We start from the raw sequence: 24,226 nt of genomic DNA on the forward strand, positions 1-24,226 counted from the left end.
CCGTGAATCAGTTATACTGTTCATATTTCGTACTCCTCCATATCAATAATTATGCTTTCTTTTCTTTGAAGTTTTCGTTCATCTGGCCCTCCAGTCTAGTGACCCGACAACTCTCCAACGTTCTTTTCTTTTTTCTCTATCAACTTCCAACCTTTTGCAGACGCCGCACCTTTCCATCCTTTGCCGTCCCTGTCATACGAGCGTGGAATAGGGTAAAGAAATGGAAAAGCTCTTGAAAAATAGGAGAGTGGACCCGCAGCTAACACAGAGAAATGTGGACCTCCTTCTCTTCGAACTTTTTCATGGAAGAGGAGAGTTATGCCGAAGCGGCATCCGAGGCGCCACCCCCTTCGCCTATAGAATCCGGTGAGCTTCCCCTCTTCCATCACCCACACCTCAGCCCCAAACTCCCGCGCACTCCCGGCTTCTTCAACCCGCCTTCCGGCGCGTCTCGCTCTCTAACGATTGGACGCCCAACTCCTGGTCACGTGGGTGCCGGCACGCGCTTCCATAAAAGCGCGCCGTCGCACGAACGCCTAACTCAGAGTGCTCGCGCGGCACGGCACAATTCGTTGGCGGCTGTTTCATTTCTTCTACAAGCGTCGCGTGACCAAAGCAAGGAAAAATAGCGTAAGCGGTCTTCAACGTTAGCAGGAATCATAGCAAACGTGTGATTGCAGGTCAGTCTCTGAAAAGAAGAGAGTGTTGATCGGAAAGCTCAGTTTTACTAGGACAACCGGAAGCAGTTATAGAAGAAACGAAGCCGTCAGTAACTTTGCTTCGAAGTACACTGTAGCTTAGTTAGCTCGGCGTAGCAGTTCGTTTTCCGGAGTTAGCGTGAACTTATACGAAGGCGAGTGTAGAGAGTATCAGAAACAGGCACTACTGCACTGCGTTCACAACTTGAACTGCATCGTCGACCATGACATCCCTGTTTGGTGTGCTGCTGCTGGTCACCGCCTCATTGTGTTCCGCCCTCATCGTAAGTGTGCTCGTTTTTGTAATGCACGCAACACCAACGCGTAACCGTCACTGAAGATATTCGGCAAGGTTAGTACAAAAAAAAAAAAAAAGCGTACGCCGCTTCCGGAATTGTGTCCTTCTACACTGCCCATTTGTTTCTCAAGGCGCGTCCTTGCTCTGTTCAGTCATCTTCAATGTTCAGAATGACAAATTTGAGTTATATTAAGTTTTGCCCGAGCGCTGCATATCCTGATGAATTAAACTATTTTGTTGGGTAGGCGTTAGCAAATTTAGGGTAGATACCGCCACCAAGAGATCAACTGTTAAGTGGTATAGAAAGCTTATTCTAGGAAGTGTTGCCTCATGAATTTGCACAATAGCTACTGTAGTCTATAACTAGTCATGTAAAAGGCTCCATCAAACTTGATGTCCGCTTCTAGAAAAAAAAATGTCTGCACATTATGACTTTTCGTTCACCTTCTTTATGTCAGTAAACAAACGAGTAAAATATCTGTGGTATGATTCAAGGAGCTGACGTTACTAGCTGTCATGTAGCTCGTTTCATTATTCAGATCAGCTGATTTCGCTGCACAGAAATCCTGCTCAGTCATAATTATTGTTCAAGACTGTGCAAGGAGTTTACTGCTTACTAGGCTATGGCTTCCTGCACTGAGCATGGAGTTGCGGGTTTGATCCTCGGCCTGCAATTTTTGGATGAATAAATGTCTTATACTACTACTGATTCCCGACCGCAGTGGTTGTATTCCAATGGGAAGGTCTAAATTGATGGCGTGTGAAAGATACTCAAGCGTTCAAAATATAAACGAGTATGATCCAATAAGCCTTGTCTTAAAGCTTTCGTATTTCTTCGGGACGTTGCAATCAATCAATTAAAAGCTTTGGTGTCGGTGCCAACGCTAATGGGTCCATATAGTTGACATTAGAACTAAATAGATGAGCGATAATAAAACATTGAACTAGCAAGAGAACCATGTTAGTTCGACTCTCTATATAGGTGTAAATCGTTCAAAATTGTTGAATCTAACGTATCATGGTCGTACGTATTGAACGTATTTAACATGGTCATGTGCACCAATACCGCGCTAGTGTAAATACGTCAAGAAATATGACATATTGCTGAATACGACAATAAATCCTCTTGCTTCATTGTTTGGCAGGTAGTTACCATCAAAGCTTCTTCTGCAGTGTGAGTTTAACAAAAGAAGATCAGGAAATACACGAAATTCTTAAAGTGGCTGCCTCTCAACGCTTCAGTCAGTGCGGCTGTTATTGCACTGACTGAGGTAAGCAAGTTCACAATCGCAGACAAGCTTACACAAGAAGAACCTACACGGAGCTTTTCAAGTGTCGAGTGACAGTGGCAGTGCGAAGCTTGCATGTCTTGCACATGGGAATGGTCACCCCAACATAAAACAGTATTTTCGTTTTTTAGGCATTCGTAATAACCCATCGACATGACTGCATTGATGGGATTTCGCGAACGCCTTCCAATCTTCACTGAACGTCACCCTCTCTCCCTCAGCCCATGAAACAGGTTCCCATAGAAGGTTCCCTTAGCAGTATTGTGCTCGAGGAGCCCCTTCTGTACCCTTGTTATAGTACGCACTTGATAACTCAATAAACATATTCTGATTCTGATGAAACAAAGAGGGGCACATAAAAAATTGATAAGAAATACAGAAAAAACCTGAAAGAGCGTGGTACGGAGTGCTGGTGCGCACTGTGGAAACTGAAAAGGAAGTAAAATGTCACCATATGTTGATTGGCAAAAAGAGAACGGGCAGCTTTTATACAAGCGAATGACACGTTTTCTGCTTCTATCACTGCTTCAAGTCTATAAAAAAGACAAAGAGCGGAAAGTGCGATACAACCACTTCGATTGCTGGTCTGTGATGGTGTCACGTGTTCACCCAATTTAATTAATTAGTTCTTTGGGCCAGTGGATGTGTGGCAGCGCATCATATGGAATGGGTTATTGCTTCTTCCATCCACATTGTGTGCAATGGTGGCGTGAAATGTGTGCTTCGTGCCTAGAGGACACTATCTGGGGCCGTCGCATTCGCAGCTGCTTGCTGTTAGCGGCTAGATACGCACTTGCCGCTAGCGGCTAAAGCATGGGCATAGCTTGTGCAGCGAAGTTTTTTTTAGCGATTTAGCATATAGTCGATTGATCATTGACTTGAACGTTTGCAAATTTAGAAACTGAGCACTAACAAAATTGGGAAATTATAGAGCGCAATGGCCACGTAAATCTGAAACCTTCAATGTCACCTTTTAGGTGAGTGTAGCGTAAATGGAATCAGGTGAGTGTTGTAGAGTACTTCCACTATTCTGGCTTTCCGGCATAAGTGTAAGTATGGTAACACAAAAGGACGTTACGGACACGAGTGCTCAAAACCATCCGAGTTTGAACGAGTTTGAGTTTGAGCACTAAACTCGGAAGTAAATAAAGAAGTGCCGGTAGTGTCAGGTAGTGTTGTGGCCTTCGAGTGCTGCATGGTGTTGCAACACTCAGACAGCTAAACCGCATAATTCAAAATATTCCGAGTACTGAGATGGACAAAAACATAGGTTAATGCGCCAGCTGAGATTGAACGATTTAGCTGTACAAGAGGGCACAAGAACGCTCATTAGGTTTTTAGAATATCGAGGCTCTGCAGCAAAATTTAGGCCCGTGAACAAGCAGCTGTCGTTTCAATGCTAAAAATCAGTGCCGCTATTTGATACCGCCCAAGATGTGCGCCTATAGCGTTGCAGATCATTACGAAATTGACCACAGAGGGTTATGTGGCAAAAGGCTTCCGTCAAAAGCTGTTCTGCCGCCAACATAATACGGGAAGGTTCAAGTGTCGGCTTAGTTCATCTAAGGCCTAGCACATATGATTCAACTATGCTGCTTAAGTGTTGCTGCTGGCAAAAACACTGCCACAAGGCAGAATTAAAACGTTTCAGTATTTATTTTTGCGCGTAAAATTCTTCAGCAAAAACGTTACCATGCCCTATATCCCATCGGCAGTGGCACGTTTTTCTAACCCACCGCGGTAGTTTAGCGGCTAGGGTTCATCGCTCCTGAACTCGAGTTCCCAAGTTCAATCCCGACCACACTGGCCGCATTTCCAGGGGAGCCAAATGTGAGAACGCTTGGACAGTTAGACTTATTTGAGAGTTAACGAACCAAATGTGGTCGAAATTAACTTGGACTGCCCGACTATGGCATGCATCCTAATCATATCGTCGGTTTGTCACGGAATAACCGACGATTAGTTTTCTTTCTGCGTAAACCATAATCGAATGTTCATGGTCTGCATGTAAGTTGTCGTTAACCATTGCAAAGCCATGCAACAATTGTTTGAAGGAGTATGTATCGTCATTTCAAATAAAAACTTGGAGGACGCTTAAGCTTCGCCTTTAAGAGTGGAGCGCAATAGCATTCAAAGTATCCCTGAACGCTTGTCAGGCTTCCCGGCATCTGCAGTTTTCCCTTTTCTCCACCTTTGCCTCTGCGCGCCGCTGCCATTCTACGCTGCCGAGGAGGTGAGCGCCATCTGGATGGAGTTTCTGCAAGTCACCTACCCGAGCGCGCCACTGTGAAAAGGTGTTCGTGTTTGAGTTTCCTCGTAACAGAATTATGTTTTCTCGTAAATTAAAGTTACAGTCCGACGCTGTCATGTCTGTAGGTTGTGGTCAAGTCGTCTTTTACAAGTTTTCTGACAAATTTTACCTAGAGAAATTCAATTTTTGTTCGCTAACACCTTGCGCCACGTGCACAGCCTGCGCTGTCGCGGTGGTTCAGGGTGACGCCGGCACGCCCACTGAGACACCTACGCTGATGCCGGATTTTCTGCTATACAGGGGGCCCTTAGCGCTGTCACGTTAATATAGCTGGGAACTGCGTTTGTCGTAATGCGCACAGGTCATGTTGCACGCTAATGCGGCGCAGCACTTCTGGTCATTTCCACGGTGGCCCAACGACTTGAGCACCACTTTTGCGCTGTTATACCAGTGTTCGGAATTTTGTGCCACAGACGCACATTTCCCGCCCCCCTCACCATATATGACAACTCAAATTCCACCCCAGCGTTCAAAAGTGACTTGTGTGCTTTGCATTTTATAATGTTTTGAGTGCGTTGCACTTGTACTCCTAAAAACCGCCTATGAGCTGCGGCAACTGTAGTCTACAGAAGGCTTTTGTGTATAAAAAAAAAGAAAGTACTGAAATTCTGAGGTGTTACGTGTCAGAACCATGATCTCGTTATTATGCACGCCGTAGTGGCGTAACTCGGCTTTAATTTATACCACCTGGGTTCAATAGCGAGCACCTAAATCTAAGCACACGGGCGCTTTTACGTTTCGCCCCCACAAAAATGGGATCACCGTACCGGGATCCAACCTGCGAATTCAAGCTCCGCATCGAAATGACATAGCCACTGGGCTGAAGCGGCAAACTACTGACATTCATTTACGTGCTTTTTCATGTGTAATAGCGCTTATCCGGGGGGCCAACAAGGAAACTGCAGACGGCGCTCTCCAGAGGGCGCTGCTGGGCATTGAGTTCAAGCATTAATGAAACACAGAGCACTGTGGGGCCACAATAAGTATGAGGTGGTGCGTGGAATCTGGAAAGGAGTAATGGTGCCAGCGCTAACATTCGCAAATGCCATTATATGCTTAAAATCGGATATATTGGCGGGTTTAGAAGTTAACCAAAGATCAGTAGGCCGGTTGGCTTTGGGAGCACACGGTAATACGACAAATGAGGCAGTGCATGGAGACATGGGTTGGGCCTCTTTTGAAGTCAGAGAAGCACAAAGCAAAATTAGTTTTGAAGAAAGGCTCAGGAACATGGATGAAAATAAATGGGTGGCTAAAGTGCACAAGTATCTCTACATGAAAAGTGTGGACACAGAATGGAGGAAGAGGTCAAGGAAGTTGGCAACCAAGTACAGGATAATCGAAACTGTAAATAGACAACCAGGGGTCATCAGAAAGAAAGTGAGAGAAATAGAGACCGTGAATTGGATGCAAAGAATGGAAACGAAAAGGACAATGGAGATTTACAAGAATGAGAAGAAAGAAATTAGAAGGGAAAATCTGTACGATAACACAAAGGGCAGTGCCTTGCTATTTGAGGCTCGAGCCGGTGGCCTAAGGACGAAAACATATCGGAACAAATATTCGGAACTAGATGAGACATGTGTATGCTGCAGAAAAGATCCAGAGACCACTCAGCACATCCAATGGAATGCGACGGGATCCACCCAGCGAGAACCGTAGGTAACGTGCAACTCCCAGAAGCGCTTGGGTTTAAAGTGGAAGGAAACATAAACAGATCAGCCGTAGAGATCAGCAAGAGACGATTAGAGTACTGGTGGAAAAAAAGCAGGGAAAAGATCGATACGACCTGATCTCTTAAAATCATAGGCAGCGGTACAAGCTAAATTTTTGAAAAAGGTATACAAAAATGCGAGATAAAGAACATGTGTAGTATACCTGATTAAATCAAGCAGGCTAGGTGACTATTTGTCGCCACCCCGTTTCAAAGGGGATGCCAATAAATCATCATCATCATCATCATTCAACCTGCTCCTCTTTGCACAATACGAAACGCCATAAGCATAAGGAATGTCAGTCTGTCATAATGTGGCAGAGAAAACAAGATATTTGCTGCAGGTACTGTAAAGGATACATGTGCCGAATCATTTTTCCATGAGTCGAGTATCGTTAGTGTGCTTCTATATACTGGCTAGTGATTTTGTCGAAGCGCTTCGACTTGTCCGACCGAGAAAATAGGGAGGTTTCAATTTGGTCGATGTCTCGGCACAAGGACCACAACGGGCTCTTTTGCACAAAGAACGAAGGCTTACAATAAATTATGTGAGATCGTTACCTTCGGGCAGTAACATTATCATTTCTTCGTTGTCCCATAGGTGCCACGTTTCAAGGGCCGACTCTTCTGCAGCGCTGTTTGGTCTTTGCTTTGCACTTGGCTAAAATGCTGTGGGTTATCGTCAGGAATCATTACTCTTCAGACCTAGATTCATTGCCCTGCCTTACATTCGTGTCGCTCCGATTACCCCGGGTCAATATGAGTCTCTGTCCTCGTGAATAGGAAGACCTAGACGCTCAAATTTTTTCGGCGACAAAGTAATGCGGGTGGTGCACTCAGACTTCTCTATTTGATTCTGAATAGGGCAGGGCTTCTCAGGACCTGTTTAATAAAGTTCTTTGTCTGTCTGTAGGCGGCATGCTTTATTGATGAACTTTGTTTGATTTACTGTCTTATTATTTTTATAATGGTTATCTGCTTAATTCGGTGATTATTTTGCCAATTGTTCTGAAAATAGAAGCGCAGCTGGGTACAAGTTAATGCAGTATTTAAAAAATGGAAACAAATGGTTCGTTTTGTTTTGCTTTGGCCTTGTTACCCCAAGAGTGTTGATCTTTTGATTGCACGTCGGAGCAGATAAGTAGACAGCGCATTTAGGAGAGACGCCAGTATCTCCTTAACTATATTCCAAAACGAAAAAGGGTTGACTTAATTCGTAGCGACGTTTTTTCCCTATGCAAGCATAAAAACAACAAATACCATAAGAGCGCAAGGAAAAGGTTTTTTTTTTTAATTATTTCGGGCATGCATTGCACTTCGGGCGCCTGAGGCGTCAGCCAGCCCCAGACCGCTTTATCTCTGAATAATTTTGCTAGAAAAGCGCAGGCTTCCCAACAACGCTATGATTAGGACTACGGGAATGACATCGATACGTAATTTATTACTTGAAAGCGATCGAAGGGCAAGATTGATACGTAATTTTAATACTTGAAAGCGATAGAAGGGCAAGACGTTTTTTTTAAATGAATTTTGCAGCAAAATATATATTCAAGGTGCCCACAGCTCCTACACTATACAAGACATTTTATTTCAATAAAGTTCTATGTTTAAATGCAAGTTCAGTGCAAGTATTCTCCGGAAGTCTCCAGAATTCCTTGAAGCGCATGCGTACGAGCGTCGACATGCGGACTCATGCTCATGCCGCACCTAGCGGATGATCCTCCTCTGTCTGTGGCCATGTGACGTTCCGTATTGCACGCGAGAAAGATGGACCTTTCCGCGCCTGCTGAAGTGTCTGTTAGTCGATGTTGCCAATGAAGGCACGCTTGCTGAGGATTGCACTAGAACTTCTATCACGAGAAACACTTGGCAAAGTTTTTTTTGTTTTTTGTTTTTTGTTGTTGTTTATTATGGCCAAGGTATACTCTACCACTTGTCCACCTCCAGGCGCACGCAGCGGAAGACTAAACATTCTTAAGTGGACAGCGAAGCAGCTTGCCATGCGATGAAGGCTGAAGACATACCTAGAAGGTTCATTACATACTGGACAGAAAGACGAGCACCTAGAAAGACAAAAATATCTAAAATCAGTTCCGAGACTCGTAGACATAGATGATAATGAAGGCGCGCATACTCCCTGCCACATCAGGGTTGCAGGACTTCAAGAGAAGTGAAAAGGCCCAGCAGCAACGAGGAAATTGAAATAAATTAAACAAAATAGCAGAAATTAGGTGAGATGCCGTGACGAAGCACAACAAATTCTGGTGCTACTCAGAGTAGAAAAGAAGGTGCCATCGCCTGGCGAAGCACAATAACATACTCGTTGCTTACACAATAAATGAGTTCCATAGAGATAAACAAAGTAGGCCTACCATACAAATGTGACACCAGGTGGGGAGGTACAGAAGAGGGATACCGGAATACATAGTATACGTTGTCTGATCGTCGATATACTCAAACCAAGGTAAGGTATATAACTTATGCGAAAATGAATGAAAGCATGGACCCTTGCGCTGCGACTGGCGGATTGGTCTAGAAAGAACGTTGCAGCGATGGTCCACTTTATCATAAAGCTCAATTTCTCCGAGAGAACGGACGGCAGACATAGAATCCGCTGACAAAATAGAATCTACAGCAAGATCTCAAAGATCTTGACACCCTGAACCAGAATCCATGAGAGGTATCCTTTTTTGTGCAACGATGGAATACATGCGTAGTCAATAAAGTAGCTATATATATATATATATATATATATATATATATATATATATATATGTGTGTGTGTGTGTGTGTGTGTGTGTGTGTGTGTGTGTGTGTGTGTGTGTGTGTGTGTGTGTGTGTGTGTGTGTGTGTGTGTGTGTGTGTGTGTGTGTGTGTGTGTGTGTGTGTGTGTGTGTGTGTGTGTGTGTGTGTGTGTGTGTGTGTGTGTGTGTGTGTGTGTGTGTGTGTGTGTGTGTGTGTGTGTGTGTGTGTGTGTGTGTGTGTGTGTGTGTGTGTGTGTGTGTGTGTGTGTGTGTGTGTGTGTGTGTGTGTGTGTGTGTGTGTGTGTGTGTGTGTGTGTGTGTGTGTACCTCCACCCGGAAAACTATAGCTTCCAGTGTAGAAACGCATAGCCTACTATACATTGCAGCGACTCAAGGTTACGATTGAGTGTGAAAAGAGGAGCAAAGAGGAACAACATTTATTTAGAAAAAAAAATAAAAGAACGCGAGTCGGTAGCTTCCTCTCAGCTAACACTCGGCCCGCCGCACCAGATGGTGTTGATCAAGCGGGCCCGAGCTGGACAGCACGGCTTTTCCCATTGTTAGGGAGGGGGATATCTGATTGCGTAATGGGGGGAGGTTAGTTAACCATGCACAGGTAGAGTGGTAAAGGGTTATGAAAGGAAGAACGTCCTCTCACATTCGCGTAATTATTTCTCTCGACTGATCCTTACGCATAGCGTCTAACTATCCCGACCTCACTATCAAAGGACATGTTTAGCGGAAATGACAGCTCCGTAAACAACCCACCCGTATTTTGTACGGCTCCATGTACGTTAAACACGAAAAAAAAAAGAAAACACTCAGATTACGTGGACCACATTTCTCCGTCACTAAACGGGTTCATAGCCAACGATATTTAATTTTATTTTATTTTTTGCAGTGGCTAATAGTTTCTATAGCGTCGACGTCGCGTGTGGGACTTGCGGGTGCTAATGTGCTGTCATCGGCGGGCGTCTAATTCGCATTTAACGAGTTTGCCTGATTAGACGGAAGACGCCACCCGCGTCAGTCGCGCAGACAGCTGTGTTACTGGTCTGCTCAGTTATTTTTATTTAGCGGCGAAGATGAACATCTCAGCGGACACACCCTTGCAAAGAATCTGGGTCGAGGAAGTTTAGGAGTGCCAGACCCAGCTGTAGCGCAATTAAGAAAGCGGAGCTAATTAGTTCGTTTCGTGGGGTCAACGACTGCGTAAACTGTCGCCTAAATTGACATATGATTTTGCTAGTTGTTTAGTGTTCTTGGTTGATGAGACAACGCATACACGCATCTATCTCATTGAACGGTATTTTTTAACCTTTATTGCGCATGCGGCATTTGATAATTTATGGCACATGATAAGTATGAATGCTGTGCAAGCGCAGTGGTTCTTACTCAGGTAATGGTTTCCTCAGAAACATCAATGCTTTGGCAGGCTGACGAAATATTGTAGTTCTATGCTTTGTGTTGAAATAAATAAAATTGATAAACAAAGAAAGAAGGAAAGAAAAAAAACAACGAAAGGAAGAAATAAAAAAAGGAACAAACAAAGCAACAAACTAAGAAAGTAAGAACCGTAAGCCACATAATATATTAATATGTTCACAATATACGGGGGAGTGCACCAAATATCTGTGAATCAATGCTGACTGCTTTATCTTTGGTAGAAGAAAGACAGACAGCAAATTTAAAATCAGCACATAAAATTCTAGAACCTACGCTGGAGTTTTAGCCGGCGTGTGCGTGTTGTTGATCAGAACTTTGGTCATCGCTACTCATTACGTTTTAGGAGAACGGGAATGAAAGCGTCTTGGGAAATGCATATGAACGAATTGTTTGTTATGGGGGGAAAGTTTTCATTTTCGGGAGAACGGTAGGAACTTTTATTTCCTAGGAAGCTCTAATTTTCTAGGAAACAGTCACTTCTCTATAAAAGTACGGGCGCCTCTAAAGCGGAAGTTATATGGGGCATAATTCCTGTGCATATGCACGGAGTTGTCAGTATATACGTTGGCGTTTGCGTGTCCATTGCGCGCTGCGGCTTAACGGCGTTGCAATTCACGGTGAAGTTGTTCACTGTGATTACTTACGGAATGTTAACAACCAGTAGCACACACTTCCCTTAGCAGTTGCAGCCCTGTAGTTACAAAATAGTTCGTAGCTATAAAATCAACTCTCGGGCGCCAGGAACTAATCGAAAACTTCTTCCATAGCAATCCTGCTTCATAGTTGTTTCTTAGAGAAGAGATAGAGCAAGGAGGTCGACAGGCTCATTACGTAACAAAGACGAAACACTACGGACAACGACACTGAAGATAACCAAGAAATGCGAATAAAGATAATAATAATAAAAAAGTCACCACATATTCACGAAGTGAATGATCATGAGTGGGCGAAGCACCGGGGGATCATTCGGGTAACCGTGAATCCCCCGTATATATATATATATATATATATATATATATATATATATATATATATATATATATACTGTGCATGTGTACAGTATATACAGCGCTTATATAGTCTTTGTGCACCGCAGCGTCCCTAGCGATCTCCATGCAAACCAGAGCTACGGAGGGACAACGGACGACGAGGGAGAAGGCTCGGCCCTAAGGTGCTTCGCCCCTAAAAAAGTTCGTCGGCCGCCCTTCCACTCCGTGAAGATGGTTAACCAGCGAAGCTGAAACGTGTGCTCCCGGTGTTAGCCACTGGGTTAATCCCGTGGGTTCATTAAAGTATTTCGCAATTATGAGGTTACACACACGTTCGGCTGCGGTGGAGAGAATGACGTCACTGACGGTATGCCCGTGGTCCGCCGTTGTAGCTTGCGTTCGATGTCTCGAGTTTGCTCGGTGGTGTGGTTAGCAGCATTCGCCCGCCATTGCCGCTTGCGATTCTTCGAAATTAAATTGCTTGAAAATTAAATCTGTCCGTTACGTAAGACAATGAATGGCTCATACCCCCATAAACGCGGCCTCCTCATTACGACGACAGAAGAGAAGTGAAATTCAACGCTGGAATGATGAGCGGCAACGCAGCCAGCTGTGGAAGACGACGACGACGACGAACGCGGGGGCAGTGGCATGAGCGCAACCCGAGGGGCTCCTACGAGCCAGCTGCGGAAGAAGACGACGCTGGAGCCAATGCTGATGATGATAGTTCTCTGTACACGGGCGATTTCTCCTAGCCATATGCGCTTTCGCACAGACATATTAAGCTTCGCTTTAAAAGGGAATGTTGAAGATCCCACGTGCTGTGGGAATCAATGTTCTGCGAAGCATTTAGCAGGTAGCTGGGGCCGAATTCACAAAGCATTTTGTTTGCAAGTGCTTTTCAAGCAAAGCTTGTATTGCCTCAGAAGTGTCGGTTGCCGTTGTAGGTGTGACCGCAAAAAACTCTCTCTCAAGCCGCACGAAAATAAAAATTCCTCGTCGTGCTGCGGATTCGAACCCCCGACCTCCGAGTTGCGAGACCGCTACGTTAATTAGTTACTGTCGGTTCATCATAGGCTCCCTCAAATGCGGGGTTTTATATGCACAGGTGGTCGACATGCGCTCGTGCTCGGCACGCGCTCTTGCCACTGTTCCCGCGTTCGTCATCGTCGTCTGCTTGCACAGCTGGCTGCGTTGCCGCTAATCATCATTCCACAGTAGAATTTCACTTCTGTCATCGTAAAGGCCAACCTCCACGGAGGGAAAAAGCGACGAACGTTCGGCGGCGGCCGCTTGGCGACATCCGCCCGCCACCCGACGTCAAAAAACTGGCTGTCCGCCGCCGATCCACTCCCTCCAGATATTATCCGCCCAGCGAACCGCCTCCACCGGAAGTCGTCGCGCGCGGCGGAGAGCGTGGACCAATCGGACCACAGCGCGGAGGTTGGCTTCCGTCGGTCGCCCGTAGGCGGGAGTTTTGGTTGTGGACGCTTGGCTACTGTTGGACTATTTCCTACATTCGCTTCAAACGCTTGTTTTCCAGCGCCGTTGCTCCTCCTTGTTTGTTGTCCTGCCTTAATGTTCTAGTAAATAATATGCGGTCACTGCTTGTTTTGGTTACTCTATGTAGTTAGAGGCTTCGCTTCCCCTTGATGTTCTGCCCATGCATACTTGCAACATGATGCCTTGCGTACCACCGTGATTTGGAAAGACGTTTGATTGGCGTTTCCAGTGCGTAGATCACTGGCACATCCGAGAAAAACGCGAGCTGAAGCATCGCGTAGGTGCGGCGTATGGGCGGCTCGCTACTTTAAGAGACAAAAGAGAGCCTTTTCGCAAGCCACGTACGGTACACCCCATTCCGGCCCGTGCTTTTTGTATACCCTTAGCGCAGCTCTCGCGACGCAGGGGAACGGCAATAGTCAAAATCGGTGCCACTTGTGTGTCACCTCGCGAGGGCGGGGGGGGGGGGGGGGGTTAAGGCTCCCTCCACGTGGCGACAATTACGGCGCGACGACAGGGGTGACGGTCCGGTGGTGCGTGCGGGGTTTGTCGGGATCTTTTGCTCCGGAAAAGTCGGTTGACTACATTTGCAGTGACGACTATGGCCGCTATCGATGGATCCCTCCTTCTCTTCTTGATTTTTTTTTTAAAGCAACAACTTAATTTTCAACTGGCGAAGACGGTTCCGACAGACGAATGCCATGTCCGTCATCACACAGCTTTCCGCGGTGTTTCCACGATGGCAGGGCAGGCTCGAAGGCGGAAGCCGACGGGAGAAAAACTCAGCTGTTGCCGAGCGGAGCGAGTCACAGATGTCACAGATGAGGGCTAGTATCGACGATACCGACGGGTCGCGTTAAAAAAAAAAAAAAAAAAAAGAGCTGCAACCTAAATAGGTTCCGGCTAACAGCGAACACTTATGCACGCACTTTTTCAGGTCAGTTGCCTTATTTTACGTGTAAAAACATTGGTTTAGGCGTATTTTTGCCTTCTGCTTTCATTCGCCATCATCGCTTTCGTAGCCTAGCTCGTCTTGCCAAAGTGACTCCTCGCGGGCGGCGTCGACTACGTGGTCGGCGGCGTTCGCCCGCTCTTGGTTGCATGGAGTGTGGTGTGACGAATTCGCGGCGGCGCTTCGCGCTGGATTTTTCATCACGTGAAATTCGTCGCCAAAGTTCGCTGCATGGAGGTTGGCCTTAATGGAGACTCCGCGTTTACGAGGAGTATGAGCCATTGCTTAAGGGGGTATGAGCCGTTGAATGTCTATGTTACGGACAGATTTAATTTTGAAGAAATTTCATAGAAATCCATCCTGAGTGAACGCGCTCGGGAAAGGCCTCGTCGTCGACGTGCCGATTCTAGCGTGAGGGCCTCCAAAACCCAGGCGAAACGTCATCGAAGAGCCGGTGACCCCGAGTGGAGGGAGCGCGATGTTGAGGGCAAACGTCAGTGAAGAGCCGCCGACCCTGAGTTGCGGAAACCCGATGCTGAGGCCACATGTCAGCATCGTCTAGCCCTCCAGGAACCCGACAAAGGTGTTGCAGACATCGGCAAGCTAGCGCCAACTTCCCCGTTGCGACGGCGAGGTTACAACGCGAGTTTCTCAACCGGAACTTCGTGGCCAGCTGCAGTTCGTGTGACCGGTTGTGGTTCGGCACAACGTGGTACTTGTCAGTGCAGTTCGTTTGGAGGAACACCGAAGAAACACACGACAAGCTTCGCTAACTGCCATTTCCTCCACAGGGGAAGGGCTACTAATTTTTACTATTGACCAGTCGCCTTCGGTAATGATATTCGGCCAGGATCGTGAATTGGCTAAAATATTATTTAAAGAGCATGTCTACCGGAAGGAAAGCAATGTGTGTGTGCGTGCGTGCGGGCGCGTGTGTGCGCGTGTGTGTGCGCGTGCGTGAGTGTGTGTATGTGCTATAGAAGGGTTGGCCACGAATGGGCACATAACCCATTGTTACAAAACCGATACGTATCTAGCTAGTGGCCCAGGAATGGGGTAGCCCAAGCACGAGACATTTGAGAAAGTCATATAGGCCATTGAATGTCACGTGCGATTCCATTAAAAAGTCTGTGTGCCGAGGAGATACCAAGGAGTACATAAGATAATGAGATAAATAGGAGCAAAAGAAGGAAGAAAAGGCAGGGAGGTCAACCAGACGCACGTCCGGTTTGCTACCCTACACGGGGAAGGGGTTTAAAGGAATAAAAAGAAGGAAATGAGAGATTGGGAAGAATGTACTCTCTGTGTGAACATGTGCGTTTACACAAAACTTCACAATCGGTCACTGAGGCTAGTAGAGTAATTACCCGCGTCGTTTTGTTAGCCTGCGACGCGTAGGACTATGGTCCAAGAAACTTCGTTACTGAAAGTGGTCTGCTGTTTATTTGGTTTAACACACTCCGAAGAACCTCTCGTTCAATACACAATATGTACAGGATTTGCGTCTTGATTTGAACAGAGTTGCACTGGGTCGCAGTACTTAGGCACTCGATTAGGCCTTACTACCCGTCTCTCTGTATAAATCTCAAGCATTTACGGTGAATACGTACATCAATCGAGCAGAATGCGCTGGCATTTCGGCTATCTCAATACCGACAAGTTCGCAACTGCACGAAGCGGCTCGCCGATATGCCATAGCATGCAGTTCATGAGCGGCATAATAGGCGTGCAAGGGAGAAGGAGCTTCGTTCTAGGAGATTTCTAGCTGTAAGAACTTCCGCTGCGCACCAGCTTCATGACGATGTTGCTGGTGGTGTAACTCTTTGCTTTCTCACCACAGCCGCTAGACCTCGGGGCGCCTTTGTTGCCGTTGTTGTGGGTGTCGTTAGCCACAGACAAGGTCCAACAGCAGGTGTTTGCGGCACGTCGCCGCTTGTCGTGCGGGTTTCTGAGCACGCACACGCAACGGAAGCTTATAGGACGCAATGAGGCGTGACCGCTCGGAGAAAGGAGGTGCGAATTGTTCGAAAGGCGTATTACACCCTTTCTTGTAAGAGGTGGTAGGTTTTAGGGCACTCGAGCAGGAGGACAAACTGCGAGGTAAAGAAGACTGCAGAAGAAGTGAGGGAGAGAGGTCCCGCTTTGCGGAAGTGGCAGGATGTAGCGGAGCGGGAAAGGAAGCCCGAGAGCCGAGCTAATGAGGTGACCACGGGCGACGCCAATTATGGGGCCTTCCCGAACAGGAAAAGCAAGCAGGCGTTCCGGCACAGTTGCTTGGACAAGCGCCACTTATAGACGACGCGGAAGCAGCTAGCAACTTGGCTCTATCGAACGAACAACACCACGTACGTTTGTGGCCCCGCCTTTGGACGTTTTTTTTTTTCGTAAATCTGAATCGTAATGTGGCTTAGCTCGTCCTCGTAGTTCCTGATGGAAGTCCAAAACCAGAAGTCGACCGTAACTTAAGTCGTTCTACTGGAACATCGACCAGACTATATACGGATACCCAGCCGCAGCACAGTTCTTGCAGTGTACCACGCGGGGCTTGCACCGCCCGGTGCAATCTTGCACCACTCGGGGCTTGACCAGAAGCTGCGAAAAGTTCAGCTGACGGACTATTTATTCATGTCCTCGGCCTGAATCATCGCCACTCGTAACCCTCTTTATTTACCTTTTCCTTTAATGAAACAGAGTAGCAGGCTGGAGGAGTCTAGCTCAGGCTTAACTCCTTGCTATTTCTTTAATAAACATTTTTACCCTCTTTGACAAAACACTAACCACAGCAGAACTAATCACAACTTGCTATAGAAGTGTTGCTATTTCTTAACGCGGGGTCACATGATCAATAGCTGATCCGGATGACTGTACTCGAGCACACAATGGCGAGAGAATTTCGATGGAGAGGGATTCAGGTGTTGGCGGCAAAATCCAAAGGAATAAAAAATAGTGCATACCTCTTCATTCTGGCAACGCTAGTTGGCTAGGATTCGAGGCACAAACAGCGCAAAAGAACGGAGTATCTATAACGTCACATAAAAAAAAGAAGAATGAGAAGATTAGCAGACTTGTGACACCTTGGCGCCTAGTTTCTAGCGAAGCTAGGAAGTGGAGTTGCATTAGTTTAGTGGAATTGAATTAAGAAGTGCACTTGTCTGTCATGAAACCAAAAGCATTTCAACATTGCCAAAATAGGACATAGAACACTGGACCCACATCTGCGCGAATATAAACTGGCTGTCACATTTGGTTCTCTCAGGACACCACAAAAACATCCTTGGTATGTCGTCGTAGTTAACCTACGTGTACACATTTAAACATCGCACGCATATCGAACCTAACGTACCCACAAACCCACCAAATATGAAGTCGGTGCCGATCTCAGTTCTACAAGGACAGTAGGCGAAGCTACCTGTGTGTTTCGTATAACGCCCGAAAACAAACGCGCAAAGGGGGTATTCCATAAGTAATTGCGATGCTCAGATACGTTAACCTTTCGCACACACTACCAAATGTGAACTCGTTGCCACGTTCAGAGTTTTCAGGAGACGGCGGAATATTGCGGATAACGGCCGTATAACGCGTGCGAGCCCAAGAAATGTCATTTTTCAAAGATCTCAGGTTACCCACACACAATCAATTTTGCATGCATTTTAGCCGTTACTTTCACCCCATTATATCGTAATTTTAACTGAGCGGCTCTTATAATTGACTCAAGACAGCGGACTGAATTCTATACTTTATTTACTTTCTAAATCTATTTACTTTATTTATTTCGGAATACTGCCAGCCAATTATTTGGCCCAAGCAGGAGGAGCTTGATGTAAAATGCAAATCCGTACTATCAAACAACGCAAGAGGCGAACACAGAAAAAAAAACATATTTCATAAAAGAATATTGAATATCGTGACCAGGAAATCGTTTGTATTGCCAGCAGTCAGAACCTCAAATATAAAACAGTTTAAATGTTATGCACTCCAAAAATTTATATACTACCGTTCCCCTCTTATAGGTCATGAATGTGTGAGCAATATTTTTTTTATGCACGCTTCAAACACAAGCACAGTTTTCTTAGGTTCTGTATTAGGACTGTAATGTGTGGAATACACCCGTCAATATACATAGTCATTGCGTCATTACTTTATGAGAAAACGTACACTGAAATTTGAAACTCTAATTGAAATGTGGCACATAAAAAATATCTAAAAGTGTAGCCATAAAAAGTACTGTTGTTTAAACTAAAGACATCCCCACTAAACGCCCAAATAATAAACTGACATACACAGGAGTTTTTTTTTTTTCTCTTTTTAAGACAGAACGCTGAAACCAAGGTGACCCGATTTACCCGACCATCCCCGCATTAGGAAAGCCTCACTTAGAAAACAGAGGCCTCTGGCCTCATTCTAATTGTACCGAGCGCTCTTGCCCTACGAGGAGAACAAACATGGTGGAAGGCTACGCAATACGCTCTACTGCCTTCAAAACAAAACGTTGGGCGGCTTATGGGGCGTTGCGACGTACTGCGCAATATTCGCATATGCTGAAACCAGGACCTCGGTATACATACCTGCGTTCTCAGATAGGATTGTTCGAGCCGGCGACAATTAGAATAAGAAGAACGCTGTGTTTTGGAACCGCGCCCTTACGATAGAGTTCATGTTCCGTTGTTCATTCATTTTTTTTTTCATCATGAATGCCAATGCCAAGCCTACGATGAAAAGGGCTCATTATTTCTTGCCACTTGGCTGATTCGGATAATTGCGGCTTGTAACAAACGACTCCGTGCTCGCTTTTCCCAGAAAAAAATAATTGGTGTCAATATTTTTGCGTACTTACTGGCTCGAAGGCGCTAGATTTTTGCTGACTGAGTATTCCGTGTTTAAGGTGTCGCTTGTTCGTTAACCGTACTTAGGGGAGAAAGTAGAGCTACATTATTTCGTGCATAAAAGAGTGCGCTTCTGCAATCCGCTTCCCCCTTCTGGTCTCCGACTCTGCTTGTTTACTTTCTTCATTTTTCCTACACATTTTACTTCACTCCTTTATTGTTATGGATACTTTTTTGTACGAATGAGCAAAGGATGCCCATTTAGCTCTCAAATAAGCTTGGAGGAAAATAATTGCGGCCCTCTTCGTGTTAGGCTCAGGTATTTACATCGGTAGTCATATAACCGTCGCGTGTGTTCATAAATCAAAGACTTCGCTGCCGTTAACGTTGTTCATGAAGTAAAAAAAAAGCGCACTCATTGTTTTTTGCATACTGAGGAAATCTGGAGAGAGAAAAAAAAAACTAGCGCTAGTCAAACAGTTCCAAAACAGTATAAGCGGGAAGGGGAAAGAGCAAGAAATGAAAAGGTAAAGAGGAAATCGGCCTAATATATGAAATCAAAATAAACTTGATGCCTTCTTCGATCACTTGAGATTGCTAAGGATGATGTGCTCCGACCACTGAAGTCGTCTTCAAGCGACCTTAAGTTCGTATTGATACGATTATGGCAGTTGTGCTGCATTCATGAAGGGTGTTTTTGAACTGCAGAATATATCTAAATATCTGGAAGCATCTCCGTGCCGTCGTATTTGATCAACAAACAAAAACAAAACTCACACGGCAACGATACAGCTATGACGTATGCAGCTTCTATAGCCATTCTTTGGCGAAGAAGCATGCCTTGCGGAGCGTTTGCTATGTATATTTTCTTAGCTAAAACATGTACATTGAAACGTCCGAAAAAAGAAGAATTGCTTGGCGTGAGACCAAACTTTTGACGAGTGACGCTTTCTTTATAACCAAACCAGCATCGGTGTAATTCAAGGCACTTTGTGAAATGGCATTGATTTGCATGTTTTGCGACCAATTTAAAGAACGAGTAACAGGCGGAAAGAAAATACACCGCGTTAAACTGATGGTCACTCATCAGTGCACGTTTTGATAATCGCCTGGTGACGCCGTGTCCGTTTCACGCTGTTTCATGTCCTCACCATAGTTGAAGCGAAAGTGAGTTTCATGTCAATTATTGGTAATGCCATTAGCATTTATTGGGAACTTTACCTATCTTGCGGTATGTCTGTTTGTCCGTTGGACCTCGGCTGCCACTTTTTCACGCCAGCTTGGGTCATCAGGTAGTCCATGGTCCTAATGCCTAGAACATCGAGCTGCTGTGTTGTCTAAACAGGGATCGGTACCAACCGTCGGACCAGCTTATGGCACTGAGTATGTTCCATTGGTTATGCTCCGCTTTTCAATGAAACTCTTTGACGCCAGCTTTTGTCACTTGGAACTGAGACGCATGCCCGTGGGCAAACAACTCGCTTCCTAGCACGCTTCCTAGCCCTGGCCATGCGCCAACGAATATGTGTCACTGGGAATGGTACCTAACCAGTCCAAACTTCGCACCATTTACATCAATTACATGGGCACAATCACCGTAAGATAGGTAGCTAATCGCATTAACGTCGCCAATCATATCCAAAGGATGGAAGCGCCGCTAAGTAATTGATGCTTTATGGCTCGCACTTCGGTCAAGGTAGCAGCATTTTTGTGGCTTGGTGACGAATAAAGAGCCTTTCGCCAAGCTCGATCCAATAATTATGTTATTCTACCGAATTGGTAAAGTGCCGTGTCAGGCAGCGTTCGAGAGCGAAGAATTTTTAAGCGGTTTTTTGAAAAAAAAACGCAAATAAGCGCAAATAAATGTTGCGAAGTCATGGTTCGAAGAGGCAGAAGCTTGCCCGCAGTAGAGGCTCATTACCATTGGCTCGACTCGCACCCGCAAGCGACATTACTCCCTTAATATCATCCATAGTGGATGTAAGTGCCCATGTGACGTTGCCGCCATTAACACCGTCTCTCATTTTTCGCTCTCACCATTCCTCCATGCTTCGTGGTGATCTTCCTGAGGTGTTTATTTTTTTCCCCGCACTTCGATTCGCGATAATCGCACAGTTCCTCGCATTGCTCCTGGCTACTCCAACGCTGCAGGTGCACACTAGTTAAGTAGATAAGGCAGAAAGTTGTGGTAGTTGGTTTCACTATTTGTAAATATTTAGAGCGTCTCAAAAACGAAAACACAGAACATGAATAATACGGAAAGGCGGGACAGGCGGGCACCCATTATTTCGTCTACAAGTTGCGTGTATCAGCGCTGTAACATCAAAGCGCTGGTACCGTCCAGGCGATAAATTTGACAACGTGTTCTGTTGGCATGGATACTGGGGGCTTTGAATAGAAGGGTTGAAGTGTCAGCTGTTTTTTGGGTGGCGTACGTTGGCGTAAATCTTTGGAGACACAATAGTCTACAGCCATGTGATCTAGGCAGCGCGCTTGTTGGTTTTTGAATAGCTTATTGTTTGCGCCAGGGCGAGACGAGTGAGTGCGAAAGGTGGAAAATTTCCCTGAATTAGGAATACTGTTGCCTTTTACCGCAATGCCCCAATTAGTCGACCCCAGATTATGTTTTCACGCCTCGAAGTAAAAATATTCATTGAATAAGAAGCCAACAAACAAGGACAGCAAGGACAACATAGCGGAAGTTACATATGTACTTACTAATTGAATTAAAGAAATGATAAATTATTGGAAATGAAAATGGATGAAAAAATACCTCGTTGCAGGTGGGGAACAATTCCACGTCATTACATTACGCGTGCGATGCTCTTGCCATTGAGCTACCGCGGCGCCGTTTTCCCATCTACTTTCTGGGGTATTTATGCTTTACAGCTAGAACTAAATCTGGGAGTGTTAGCCAGCGCCACCACTCACCAACCTCAGCGGAGGATGTGGAATATCTTTTCTGCTGCAGGCGTCACGAGTACGTGTTCTTTTTGGGGGAAGGCAACTGGTCAATAAACCCACATATGCTACCTCTAGGCATCATTGTTGCCGGATTCGAGCCTTCGTTATGTAATGAACGAGAAAAAAGGCAACCGAGGGGCCCGTTTTTTCCTTGTCCTCGGTGGCTTCCTATGATATGATTAATTAAAATTGGGCCCCTCGGTTCGCTTTCTTCTCGTAAACATTCATTGGAGTATTTCAAAAGTTCGGGCACCAGGACGACGGAAATAATGCAGATTTTGTCGAAATTTTATACTAAAATGTACTATTCGTACGAATAATCAAGTCTCGATAAAGGGAGCAGTTTTGCTACATTTCATTTCAGCGCGTTCCCACTGACGACTTAAACTCGCCAATTTTAGGCTATACCAGAGAAGCAAACAGTGAAAGAACACGCGATGCGCCAAGACCCCTTCTGGCTGTTACGGCATACTGGAATTTGATCGTCGAGAATAGTTGCTGCTACTTGCGTGACGACTCGATCACTTGGATAGCCCTTCAGAAGAAGCTGCCCATGCGAATATGATATTCGAAACGTTGTGAGCCGGCTGCATCGGAAGGCACCGCAATGCGCTTAAGCAGGCTTCATATGACTGGCCGTGTTGCGTTGACTGCTTTCGGGGCGGAAGAAATGCATATAGCGACACTACAGATGACAGATGCGTCGCACGCACGGACACCTTAGAGCAAAATATTGGGTTCTGTGCACAGTAGATTGTCCACATCATACGAGACGTAGCGAACGGCTGCGTAACACGAGAACCTCGTATTCCAGACGCGCAGTCAGAAGCCCGCAATTGGTATTTGTGAAAAAAACAATAGATGCGCAAAAAGAGAGGTAGTAAAACAATAAAGGGGTCCTTCACCACTTTTTATCGAACTCTATAAATGCACTTACCGTTATATCAGGCACTTTCGGCCAGAAAAAGAACACTTTAGGCCAGACCGTTGCAGTATATCCGTCATCTACCGTTCTCTGCCAGAGTTCCCTAGTCTCGCCAGCTCCGGTCTGATTGTTACTTGCTTGTTATGAATCTGATTACTTGTATGCCACACCCACATAGACCACATGGTGGTCTGCAGTATTGCTAAATAAAAAAATAAAAATTAAAAAATAATTCATTCTTGCTGAAGCAGATGCTTTAGGGAACAAGGTGAATGAAAGTCATTACTCACTGGATGCCTACGATCATTGGTAGGCATCCATCACATACCATCAAATAAATTAAATGAAATCTTGTGTATATGCACTCGCCAGGCGTGCACATGGACGTGCACATAGTCAGCATTTTCTATCGCGCTGCACAAAGTTTGCCGATTTTTTACGCCTTTTTGTGCTATGTAGGCAACGGCTGCCAAGATTCTCAAAAAAAAAATGACGATGCTAAGTGTATGAACCCAATATTGACTTCATCTTAAAGGGACACTAAAGAGAAACCGGAAATTGAGCTTTAATTGTAGATTATCCTATCACAATCACACTCATACTATTCTTACAGCGAACAGATTTTTAATAAGCGAGAAAATAGCGAAAAACTGAAGGATAGGTGCTGACGCCCCTTCGAATTTCCCGCACTACGCGTTCGTGATGTCGGAGATTACAAACGCAGGCCGGTCGCGATTGGTCGAGAGCGATTTATCGCTGTTAATAAAAAGCAAAATGAAATACACCTTAAACGTACATAAACAGCATTTGCCAACTTTTTAAACCGTTTCAAGCGAGGAAGTACAAGTTTATCGCAAAATAAATAAATAAGAAAAAATGGTATGGTGCTACATCCGGTCGTGATAGTTTCGTAGTTTCGTTTTTGCTCCATGCATCATCGCGCGCGCCTGTTCCGCTCTACAGTGTTTGGCTGCGTGTTGCGTGGCTCGAAAAACGTTGACTTCGCGGGAGACAGCCAGAAAATACCTCGTGTGTGTAGTTTTAAGGGCTGTATAAATGGCCCATGGCGCTTGCTCAGGGACAGCGGAAGTGTTGACCCGATTGTGTCCTTTCATGTGGTGCTGCACGATGAGCCCCGGTTCCCCGGCGTTCGCAATGGCTCAGTGTGTTTGCCGATGATAAAACGGCAAAAGAGCCAGAGAAACCGATGGTGTGCTCTCTGCATTTCTCGCCATCGGATTATGTATATAATCCTGCCCTCGGAGAGTATCTTGGCGTGCCACAGAGGCCAGTCCTTTCTCGAGCAGCTGTTCCCTCAATGCGGCCTTCATCAAACACCTACCGGTGCCCCTGCAGCAGCAAACTGGCGGCTCGGTGAGTGCCGAATGTCATTAAATAAAGACACAAAATAACCATACCGAGTACGTGCTCAACTTTCTACGCTTGTTCTGTCAGGCAGATCGTCGCCTGGCGGACCAGACGCCTCGCCTTCCGTCGACGAAAACGAAGCTCTGCTTTCCGCCGGCGCGGCCGGCGGCTCACCGCCATCGCACGCGGAAACACCTACCGC

At 45.7% G+C, this 24,226-nt stretch overlaps 1 protein-coding gene across 1 annotated transcript in view; it reads left to right on the forward strand.

Annotated features, from left to right (window-relative positions):
* Positions 1-557: 557 nt before the first annotated feature.
* Positions 558-24,226, forward strand: part of LOC119445961 (uncharacterized) — a 153,141-nt gene continuing 129,472 nt past the window's right edge. Inside the window, exon 1 of the mRNA XM_037710263.2 lies at positions 558-982. Coding sequence (XP_037566191.1) covers positions 923-982 — 60 coding nt within the window. The 5' untranslated portion in view covers positions 558-922. The remainder of the gene's footprint in view (positions 983-24,226) is intronic.

Source organism: Dermacentor silvarum, chromosome 3 (genome assembly GCF_013339745.2).
Source record: "Dermacentor silvarum isolate Dsil-2018 chromosome 3, BIME_Dsil_1.4, whole genome shotgun sequence".
In the NCBI taxonomy this organism is placed as follows: Eukaryota; Metazoa; Arthropoda; class Arachnida; order Ixodida; family Ixodidae; genus Dermacentor; species Dermacentor silvarum.